The 11,858-nt window shown below is 47.0% G+C and overlaps 1 protein-coding gene across 1 annotated transcript in view; it reads left to right on the top strand.

The window, feature by feature from the left end:
* The window catches only part of IQCG (IQ motif containing G), an 18,823-nt gene extending 8,561 nt beyond the window's left edge, over positions 1-10,262 (top strand). Inside the window, 5 exon segments of the mRNA XM_009576814.1 lie at positions 5,599-5,760; positions 6,382-6,456; positions 8,147-8,278; positions 9,503-9,604; positions 10,119-10,262. Of these exon segments, the coding sequence (XP_009575109.1) occupies positions 5,599-5,760; positions 6,382-6,456; positions 8,147-8,278; positions 9,503-9,604; positions 10,119-10,262 (615 nt within the window).
* Positions 10,263-11,858: the final 1,596 nt, after the last annotated feature.

Genomic DNA, 11,858 nt, shown 5'->3' with positions numbered 1-11,858 from the left:
CAGGAATGTACAAGATGGGAAAATTCATTTAGGTCAGTATTCATCTACTAGCTGAGATCCTGGATATGCATAACGTACACTGGGAAGTGTAGCAAGATGAAAAGAACACTGGAAAAAAACTGTGGACATAACAGAGAGGAGAAAGGAGTCACTGAAGGAAATGGAAAGTTAGCAAATTATGAGACAAACCAAGAAAGAACAGTTGTGGGAACTAAAAGAGAAATGCAGGATGACCTACAGATTTGAACAGAACATCTAAAAGATGTAGAGGTCAGAGCCAGGACTGAAAAGGAGAACTGTATATCTCAATATATACTTACTTACTGCCAGTGGAAATGGTATGGGAGCCTATTTCCAGGCCCTATGGGACAACCTAAAAGTCCTGTGAAATCTGTGTGGCAGTTAAACGAAATAAGCTGTATAGTTTGTCAGGCTCAGAGGCTGTATTTTGTCCATTTGCTTCTGCACATTGTCCCTTCTCAGTCAGATTCTGATGGCTCCTGGGAAGCTCCTGTTCTCCCACTCCCCAAGCTAGTGAATATGATGAGGTAGTTCTCCTTCTGTGTAATGCTCCTCAAACCTCACAGTGTCTGGTTCTGGTTTAATGCCTTCCCAGGGACTGGTGTGTAGGGGGCTGCAATCATCCTGTCTCACACTAGCAGCAATGTCCTGGCACTGTGCAGTCAGGCTGGGTACTTCTCTGTGTCCTGCCCTGCACCTCTCCTACCCCTTGCAGTCGTAAGAAGGTGTGTAGCTCCTGTGCTGAGAGGGTGCTCTTCTCCGTGTTCTTTCAGTACCTTCTGCTAATTTGGTTCTTGCTTTTTGCCTCATCAAGTGGGATCTGCACCCATCTGGGATTTTGTTTTTATATTTCCAGCTTAAAAGTCCTTTTCTGGGCTTCCTTATAGTTTCAGCTTTGATAACAAATCAAACAAGACTACTTTCAAGTACTGCTTTCCTCCGGTGCCAAAAATAATGGTGTCTCACTGTGTCTCCCAAGGGAGAATAATTTTTGTTCGCTTCATATGGGATTTTCCCATAAGCAGTTTTACAGACACTTGCACGATTTGTCACCTTGCCAACTAATTAAAAACAAAAATACAGCTTGCCGATTTTGGAGTACTTTGAACAATAATAATGCACAGACCTGTAGACAAAAGCCTACATGATTTTCTCCAGTCTAGTGGATGAGAAAACAAAAGTGAGCAAATCTAATCATGGAACCAGAAAAACACGGTCTTTGCTTCATGCATGTTGCCTATATGTTTGTATTTTCAGCCTTGCTACCTCTTAATGAGATGCTAATTAATGCTGTAGTAGCCTGCTCAGCTCATTTTTCTTTCTAATGAAACACAAATCAAATGCTAAATGTTCGTATTTGTTTTCTTTCCTCTTGGAAAGCACTGATGTCTCTAAAGGAGCTGAAATGATCAGTCTGGTTTTGCTCTTACCCCTCCGTGCAGGAGCATCATCGACAGCTCTAGTTTGGCTGCAGGAGTTCTGTTTGCTGCTGCAGTGTTCATTTTCTAGCTAGTACAAAAATATTCACTTTCTCCAGTTTCCTGGACAAGTGAAGGCAGTCTGTTCAGATTTTGAAACAAGTTAATATCGTATAGGATTATATAGTTTAACATAAAAATTTAGGAAATGTAAACTTTCAAATTCCTACATTGCTATTCACCCAAAGACTTTTTATGTCCTGTAGGTTTTGTGGTATACTCATGCCATACGTGTGTGCAAGTCATGGTATAATTTTATAACAAGCAGTAAATTGCAGGCTACCTACCAGACAGAAAACCAAGACGTTGCACCATGGTATCAGTGAAAACAGGTCCCTAACTTTTATTCTATGGGGGGTCTCATAACACACTCAGCTCCACTGTATCAGTGCGCCACCTGGTAGTACTTTTAGTAGTGCGACTAAAATCCATCCTGTTTCTTCCCTTATCCTCTCCTAAGAGGAAAAATGCATCAATGAAGTGTTCTGGGGGAATATTTTAAACATATATACACACCCATTGGTGCATGTTTCTAGTGGAGAAATGCACCAGGCGATTACAGTAGAAGGCATAAGGTTTGTGATGGTCCTGAGCTCCTGGGTGACTTCATTCTGCTGCTGGCAGAGCCCCAAGGCAGCTCAGCAGGACCCGGAGCTGGTGCACTAGATCCAAACCTGGCTCCAGAGGGGCAGGACTTTCAAAAAGAGTGCTGCTGCCAGCAGGTCTGCTCCCTCTGCCACCAAACTGCCCCTCACACAGCTCGCTCCCGCAGTTGTTGGGATCGGAGGTGAGCTAGCAGAGGTCTGCAGAAGCCGTTACGTGGAAGCTGGGGGACCTTCCAGACCTGCTGTCCTTTCAGCTGAGGCAATTCTCAGGGTGTGCAGCATGGGGATGTTCTGGCAGCTGGGACAGAGATGCGGTCTATGGCCTTATTGAAGTGTCTGTAGGGCTGCATGTTGTGGTTTCAGGGGGAGCAAGTCCAGGCTGCAGCAGGTGTGTAGATCTAAGCATATCTTCAGGCTTTGCAAGCTGAGATATTGCAGCTGCCAGTGGAAAGACTTGAGCTCATACGCACTCGGTGTGGAAGCAAGGAGGCAGGCAGCAGGGCTCTCTGCCGGCACGCTTGCTGCTTGCACGTAGCACAGCACCCGTTCCCCTGCCCCCTCCGAGTGCCTGCCAAATGGCGGGTGCTGGGTGTGCTACTGGCGGCAGGGGGTTTATCTGACTGCTGGACGAATTCCTCAGACTGTTTACTCCTGTTTGCTATTTTTGTAACCAGCTGTATTTTAAGTGACTGTAAATATTAATTGCTGTGGAAGAGCTGAGAGGTCTAGGTGGCACTTGCAAGAGAGATAAATCAAAGAAAATGAAAACACAGGAGGGCGCATACCCTCTCCAGCTAAGCGCAGTTGCTTTTGCAGCCAAACAGCATCTGTGGGGCAGACTCCTATGGCACTGGGTAACAGCAGCAGACAGGCCTCTGAGCTGCTGTCTTGTGAGCTGGGAGATCAGAGAAAATCAGCTTGTTTACCTGCTTGTGAAGCAGACTGGCTCTTGACAACTATTTCCTGGTTTTTGATCTTGGTCTCTGCCAGTTTTGGACACATGAGGTATGATTTTGCATCTTTGATTTGGCAGATTCAACGCTGAAGTCATCCCAAATAAGCAGCCCAGAGGTTTACTGCATTAACTATGAAAGCACTCCGAGTCCTGGCTGGGAACTTTGCTATGATAAACCAGAACGAATAAATATTAACTCATTTTCCCAGTGCCTGTCCCTGAAGTTCAGAGAACAGCATACTCTACAGATGGTGCCCACAGCTTGTGGACATTTACTGCTGCATTTACTCCCTGCAACCTAATACCAAATGTGCCTCAGTTCTGCAGTGCCAGGTCCATCAGCTGGGCTGCAGTAGCTGCCCACATGCCTGCAGCTGACTTTCCCTCTCCAAGCGAATGCGTTGCTGTAAACCACCAGTGGGGTTTTGCATTTCACTTCCCGTCTGCTTTGGATTGTGTAACCAAGCCCCCAGACTCCCCACCTCTAACGAAGATGTTTTACAACACCACAGACCATATCCAAACCACAAACATGCCATACAACAAAGAAAACAAACAGAGCAGATGGGCCCCCATCCCAGCTGAGGCCTGGGGCGCTGTAATCAAAAGCACTTTTTCTTCTGCTTTACTAAAGTATGAAATGAAAAAGAAAATAACCTGGTTCATGCTCTGCCCCACATCTCTAATATCTGAGTACTTTGTAACCTAGGCTGAACCCTTCTTTTCTGACCTGTTTGCAGATCCTTAGCAGATAGCAGTAACACACTAACATCAGCAGTGCTTGGCTTTGCTAAGCCTCAGCGCCACAAAAAAATCAGTGTTTTTCATTAGCATCTCCCCAGTCTCTTTGCCAGCCTCTCAATTTAGACATGATTCCACCACAACACAGGAAGACAATCTCAAAATAAAGTGGTACGGTCACCTCCCATGTCTACTGACCAGGAACCCCCCCCCCCCCCAATGTCCACCAAAATTTCATACCAAGGAAAATAAAGGCCATTACCAGAAACCTTAATAGGACACAAATAGGTCATGTCTGTAGCTGTCTGCAGTCATATGATGATATGGCTGTAAAATAGTGTCTGATGTTGGAAACCTTCAAAAAAATGTGAACGCATGACTTTTAAACCCACAAAACAGTATCAGCCAAGGCCCCTAATTGTCCTGAGCCTTATAAATATACTTTACTCTTCCTAACTATGTCTGACAAGGGGTGCAGAGGGAAGGATTTTCCTTTTAACTGTTCCAAACTCTTCTTATAAGGAAACCTTTTCCAAATGAGTCATGCTGCAGAGGCTTTTAAACACAGCTCTATTGAGCTCGCTTCTTCCTGTGGCATTTTTCCATGTTTACACAGCTAAGGAATGCAAGGGTGCTTCAGAGACAAGATATGTGGGCTTCAAAACACTTAAATGCCAGCACTTTGGTATTTCATCTTCAGCTGCAAGGTTTGGCTGATGAATGTCAGACCTGTCATAGCATGGCAGGAAAGCAAAGAGAAAGGCTGTAATGGAGCAATCGGGCGCCAAACCAGAGGCATTAAGATTGATCTTGCATAATTGCACAGGAGACTTTGATGACCTTTTTAACTCTTAATACAGAAGTCTAGAGTTTTTCATTTTACAGGCGGTTCTTCCAAGTTCCAACCCCAGATTAATGAACTTTGATGATTAATCTGTTACTCAAAGAAATTCATTAAAAAGGAGTAAACAAAACAACAATCCCCAATCAAGTAAATGCACTTTGCTTCCTGAGCACACTCCAAAAGCTGGACAAACGGGGCACGTTGGCTCAGGATTCTTGCCCATTGGGGAGCTCCCGGGAACAGAATTCCCCCAGGAAAGCTCAGCTCCATTGCAAAACAAGGCGTGGGGAGAGGCTGGGAGCTCATAGCCAGCTTTTCCTCGGCTCTTCTTCCTTGCCCTGGGTGTATGCTTTTATAACAAAGTGGGCACCATCTACCTGGTAAGATTTCAAGAAAGAACTGTTTAAACATATGAACGAGTCAAGATTAGATTTTCACCTGTTCCTAAGGTTGTGTTTATACAGTTGCTGCATAGCTAGAAAGAAATGAATCCAAGGAATAGAGTATACTTTAGGAAGTCAAACTTCGGTGTATGTGGGGCTGAGGCATTATCCTCCTCTAAAGCTGCTCACTCACTGAGATGGCCTAATCCAAGAGGTTAGTAAAGCCTAACTTTAAGCAGTTGAAATTACTGGGCTTCTTTCATGCTTATAATAAGCATGCCTGAATCCATTCCTGGACCAGAGACCAGAAGGCCTGGCTTCTTGTTCCACTCTGTTCATCACTCTACCCTCTCCAGAGGTAATCACTCCTCGCTGATGGGTTTATTGCCTCTGTATGGGTTACAAATCAAACTTCCCTTTGAAGTAGAGGCTGAAATGGGGCAACATTCAGGGAAAGTGTGAAGCCTATAGTCTTGTCTCTTCTGAGTTTATCAGGGAGTGGAGAGATCAAGAAACAGTGAGCTCACCTCAGTCTCCAGGCTTGCTTTTGTGCTTCTGTCTCCTCCACTAGAACCGAGATAGTATGATTGCCTACCTCAAAGACGAACTCCAAGAGATGAAGGCCAAAACGAACATGGAGAGCTGCTACATGAAAAAAAGCATAGACCTCCAGGTCCACCAAACCCAGAAGAAGTGCAGCAATGCAGAGAATGTCCTGGATAAGGAAATTCAGGTAAGCCCTTCCCCATGACCCCTACTGGAAAGCATCTCCAGCTAGTAAGGAAAGAGCCCTCCCTCTTTCCCCAGATGCCCTTTCAGTTCTCCATCACAGTCACCAACACACCTGTTTGAACTGGATCTACTTCTTCTCTGTATGGTCCTGCAAACAGCAACAGCACGGATGGCATGGCTGCAGGAGGCAGTGGCTGGAGGCAGGGACCGCTTAAACTAATACCATCATCAGAGAAACAGACCCATAACTATGTCCAAAGGATGTAGCTACAAGGCTGTTTAGCAACATAAGCAGCCTGAGCTCCCAGCATTGCCCACAGCACATTATGCTGATAGAGCTGTTCGTGTGGCTGTAAGGTGAACTGGACTAGAAAACTGTTCTGGTTTTGCAAGCATTTTTTTTTTTTTTTGACTGATCAAGATCTGATCTAGCTGTCCCTTTTTCACGGATGGCCCAGGGGCAAGGACTGCCTCGGTTAATTTTGTCACTGGGAAAAATGTCTGTGGACTACACAGAGAGCTCCTGCACCCTTGCTCACCAGCTCGGCTTTCAGCAGCATGTGTGTGCACACACGTATACACTAACATTGTCTCTAATGTTTTCTGTCTCTGCTGATCACAGAAGTTGAGGAGCAAAACTGATGAGGAGATTCGAGTCCACATGGAGATTGAAAATTTCCTCAGGCAACACCATAAGGTATGTGTGACTGTCTGCTGATGCTTAAAATAGCAACTGATAAACATTGTATCATCAATTAGTGCCTAAAGAAAACCAGTTATCGCTCCATCAAATTTACCAGGTTCATGATTGCTGCTGTTTGAATGACTACTTATCCTCTTAATTAACCCAGCTCTCCCAGATTTGGAATTTGCTACATTTGGATACTTTTCCTTAAAATTAGAGTTCATGTAAAGATTGGCATTGTTTATTCAGATGTTGCAGATTTTTCCTCCCTCAGATAGTTGTATTCAGCTAATTGGAATTTTATTTAGACCTTCCTTGGCAGTAGCTGGGGCTCCCAGCGACTCAGTGAAGAGTGCTACTGCACAAAGTGAGAGCAACAGTTTCACAGACCCAAGTGTTGCGCAGAGAGGGCACTAAGAAGGAAATGACACAAACAAAGTGAGAGCAACAGTTTCACAGACCCGTGTTGCACAGAGAGGGCACTAAGAAGGAAATGACACTGCCAGCCCAGTTTTGCCTTGTCTTAATCTGAGGAAGAATCAGGGTTGGATAATTGCTAACTCACCATTATTGTACCCATTTTCAGCAGCAAACAACCATGATTGTCCTTGTGCTGTTGATCCAGAGGTTCAGAGCCTTCCTATCATCAACAGCAGTGCCCATTACAGGGAATAACACTAGAAAGCATCTCATAAACTATGTAACTGGAAGAAAACCTTTACTATTGCAGGGTACCTAACATCACTGCCAGTACGAAACATAATAGAAGATAACAAATTTTAAAAAATGTAATTTGAGTGCAAAAAAGTGCTGTATCTTGAGAGCAATCAAATAGTGTCCTCCATATCCCAGAACCTTAGTCTGATCAACGCTCCATAGTGAGGGGACTTCCCACGTACAAGCTGCAGCCTATTTGACCTCTACCAGAAGGCAGAGTGCAAGCCCCTCTGTACTCAGACAACAGCTGGTGGCTTTATAGAGGCCCACAGAGAAGAGGATGACCATGCCCTCCATCTCCCTTGTGTGTCCAGCTGTGACGCCGTAATGAGATTGATGCTTTTCCTCAGATTATTTTTCCGTGCAAGCAATCATTGTTGTTGCTATGGAGAAGTTATTCGTGAATGGGAGGAAGTCATCTGGGTAACTGTTTCAGCAACACCTGCCCTCCTATTCACGAGTGAGACAAAGCCAAGTTCACAACCTGAAACAGCGTGAAGTGCTGTCCCCTGGGACCTTATTCCTGGTGTGCTGAGTTTAATCCAGAGAGCAGGCAGGGAGTCAGGCAGAGGATAAAAGCTTTCTCACTGTCGAATTCTGTTTCTTAAACCCCCCTCCCTCTGTATACACACAAAGAATGGCTTCAGGTTGTCATTTACTTCACCAGGATTGTCCACAAAACTAACCCCCCAGTGCTTCTCCATCCTTCATGCACCTCTGAAAGCGCAACCCAGTCTCTTTTCATCCCCAGTCCAGTGCTGCGGGTTCCATGGTGAACCCCCAGCGAGGGGCCTGCAAGCCGCCAGTTATTTATCACTAGTCCTAGGTGTTTGATCCTTTCAAGGCTCAGACAAGAAGGAAATACTGACCATGCAGAATTTATGGGACTCTTACCACCATCCTGAAAGCAGGCCAGATAACAGTAGCAAACCTTTCCCCTGTACACTCTTTGAACCATGCTAAGGACCCCTCTATCCCCATGCAGATGGTGGAAGAGAAGCTGGAATACTGGATGGACAAGTATGAAAATGACACAGATGCTAAAGACGAAGAACTGGATGCCCTAAAAGCATCAAAGGCAAACAACTTGGAAATGCTGCAGAGATTTGCCAAAGAGGTAAGATATCAGCAGCATCTCAGTGCTCAGCCATGCAAAACCGCATCCTGGCTTTTTCCTACTCTTGTTCAGATAAGGAACCAGGACCATGGAAAAAAAAAAATCAGCAATCTTGAGGTGTAGGGTACAGTTATAAGCACTGGTCCTGGGAAGGCAGGGACCGAGTAGTCATCTTCTATTTGCCACTTGTGACATCAAGGAGGGATGATGTTTCCTCTACAGCTATTTTCAAATACCAACAAGTAATCAGAGAGCTATTGACAGCCTTTGTGAAGGGCAAAGACACTGTTCCATCCTATCAATATGCCTCACCTTAGTTTGTTGCCTTAGTCTGAACAAATCTGCTCCTTCTAGCAACATCTGGGTATGTCAGGCTGAGACTGGAAAAGGCAGCTCCATCCCTTCCTGCAGATGCACATTCACAGCTGCACAGTGCTGTTACAAGGGAACTGATTTCCTGCTCCACATTGGTTTCTTGGTTAACTGCCGGGCTCTGATCACAGCTATGCAGGCAACAGTGGAGCAGGCAACACAGGGCAGAGAGAAGTGTCTAGAAAAAACGGTGCTTTAAAGCCAGAAGGAATTAACTTGTAATCATTCCTTACTGTCACTGGGTCTGAGATGATGGGACTGAGTTAGATGTTTCCCTGCTTGTGGGCTCATTTTTCACTCTGTACACTGTCATCTCAGTGTCCCAAGTGTGTTTGTACATCATCTGCTGCCTAGCCTGGGGGAGCACGGGTCCTTCCCACCACCATCTGTTGCCTGAGACGCCATCAGACAGACATTTTACAGCACAGGATCAGAGGGTTAATTACACGCAGGCCGTGAGAGGTTTCACTTTGGCAGCAGCTCTCAGTGCCTTAGGACTGATGGTGGTAATGAGCAACATTTGCCATCTGGATTCAGGAAAGATCAAATAAAGGAGGTGGGGGAGGAAGATCCACACTTACACATTACCCTTGGGCTGCCAGGGAGCTCCTTGGTGCACAGGGTGGGGACCCGCACCGCGACCCACGAGCCAGAGCAGCCCTGGCTGGGCTGTGAAAAGCATGTAGCAAGGATGAGACCAGTAGGCAGCCAGAGGAGAAGACTCCTTGCACCAGGGTCCAGGTGAGCCCTGCCCTGGCAAGCTGCTGGGCAGAGTGAGCCTGGAAGGTTGGCCCTGCGGTTTAGGGGATGTGTTTTTCATGCAGTTGTTGCCACCCCTGTGCTATCTTGCAGTGCCAGACGTTTGAGGAAACCATCATCAGTGACCGGGCGGAAAAGGAGGCTAAAAGAAGACAACTAGAGCAGGATGCCCTGGAGCTAAAGAGCATCCTGAAGGTAAAGGGGAGCAAAGCTGAGGCAGTGCTGTTCCATCAGCAGTTGGGAGTTAATCATTTGCACCACAGGCTTTGTTCAGGCAGAAAATGGCCTGAGAAAGTTGGCTGGTGTGGGGCGGCACAAGTAAAGGACAGATAAAGCCTGTCCCTTTCTTTTGGGGCAGACACAAAGCCAGCAGCTAGCTGCAGGTTTGAGAAGGGAGCGAAAGGGGAGAAGCCAGTCTCCTCGAATGATTTGGGGCCGTGCTCATCACACCAGCCCCACTGCATGGGCGACACAGGGAGGGTCATGGGGCAGTTCCCCTGCTCATCCCCTTGCCACCAGCAACAGATGCCCTAGGCCCAGATGTGGGTGCCTTCAGCGTAACCAGCATAGGCCCAACTGCTGCTGGATGGGCCAGGGGTTCCCTCTTGCAGCTGGGGAGCGCAGGAGAAACGCTCTGGCCATTGAGCTGTACCAGGTACCTCAGCAAGTGATTTCCCCTAAGACCTCTCTCTCTCTCTCTTGCTTCCAGCTGCAGGCCTGGTGGAGAGGTACAATGGTTCGCAGAAACCTTGGCCCCTACTAGACCCTCAGGAAGATTCAGGAGAAACAGCTATCAGAGCAGAAAGAAAAAGGGGAAAAGGAAAAATCTGGAGCAAAGAAAAAGACACGATAAGTAAAGAAACCTGGCCACAGATATGCTCCAGGACTGTTGCTCGGCAGGGTACTGCGGTCTGTCTGTCTGACAGGACAAAATAAACCATGTAACAGAGCTCAGACTATTCTGGAGAACACAGTTCATGACAGACACAGCTAAGGTGAAGCGGCAGTAACTCTTAAGATCTTGAAGCTGCCCTTGTACAGCAGAGACACTGTTTCTCCAGTAGAAAGGGGAACTGCATCAAAGCAGTGAGAAACGCTATATCCCCCAAAGTGCTTTATAGAAACACAACAGCTAGCGGGAGGTAATCCTGTTAACAGCCCAGTAACTAGGAGCCCAGTAACCCACCTGCATGGGATGCTCTGCATCGAGAACCTCCTCGGCAGACCCCAAAGCACTGGCTGTGGCTGAAGCGCTGGTGTTTGCTGTGGCTCTGAGTAAGACAGGGAGGCCAAGTCACCCGCATCTGGGCTCAAGCAGCACTCTGCCTGCTGTCAGTGCTGGCGTTAGGTCGGCAGGGGGAAAACTGCTGACAGCTTGCAGTGTGAACACAAGGGCAGTCAAAGCACACGCAGGTTTCCATTCCCACAGTCCTGCAACATGTCAGCACATAGACAGAATAGCTCCAAATACCTTCCAACCGAGGGAAGGAACAATGGAAAAAGACAGCCGGCCGTGCTGCCTACGGGAGCTGATCCGTCACAACCGTATCCACCACCCTGGCCACCGCCTCTGCGCAAGCAGGATGAGGCAGTAGGCAGGGAGCGAAGCTGCTGGGGAGCAGCGTGCTGCTTTTTTAATGAAGAGGGGAGCCCTCTCTCCTGATATGACTGCCAATCACATGCAGGTCTGTGCACAAAGCAAAATTAGCCCTGCAGTTGAGCTGGCTGGTTTCTGACACTCCCACGCAGGAGAGCAAGCTCAAACCATACAAAGTCTGCTATGCTCTTTGTGACCAGCCCCATCCAGACATTCTCATGTCCAAGCTGAACTGTGCCAAAAGCTCTGAAGTTCACGTGAGATGATTGCAATAGCGAGCAGAGAGCCTTTGGCTCAGAACTCTCTCTGAACGGGAGAGAACGGGCTGGTGCCTGACTATTAGGCAGAGTCGATTGTCAAGGGAGCACTTAAATTTCAAACTCTAGACAAACTTGTGTTAGAAGTATCGGTATTATCGCTGGAGCACCGCTGCTTACCTGAAACCAGAACGCGTTCCCGTTCCAGCACTGGTACCAAAGCCATGAGAACACTCACTCGTTTTCCATGGTCCCTACGCGGTGGTAAGAACAGGGATCACTCCAGTCCGATGCTGGCAGGAGCTGAGCCAGGACTCGGTGTGCTTACACCCCACGTCTGCACCGCGGCTCCCTGTTGCAGGAGGCACTGCAGAGCAACCCTGGGAGTTATGATCCTAATTTTAACTCTTCTTTTTCATGTGCTGCTGACTTGCTACATTTCATTTAGGACTATATTCTCCGTACGCGGTGAGTGTTAACAGGTGACATGTTCGGGTGGAAGGAATGAAGTTTGATCATAAACTCTTCAGAGGTTTTCAGCTAAGGAAGAAGTGGGATAGAAGGGAGGGGCAGTAGATCTCCGCTGTTTATACCA

Source organism: Fulmarus glacialis, unplaced genomic scaffold (genome assembly GCF_000690835.1).
Source record: "Fulmarus glacialis isolate BGI_N327 unplaced genomic scaffold, ASM69083v1 scaffold38034, whole genome shotgun sequence".
Taxonomy (NCBI): domain Eukaryota; kingdom Metazoa; phylum Chordata; class Aves; order Procellariiformes; family Procellariidae; genus Fulmarus; species Fulmarus glacialis.
The sequence above is the reverse complement of the archived record's forward strand: the minus strand, read 5'-3'. Positions and strand labels throughout refer to the sequence as shown.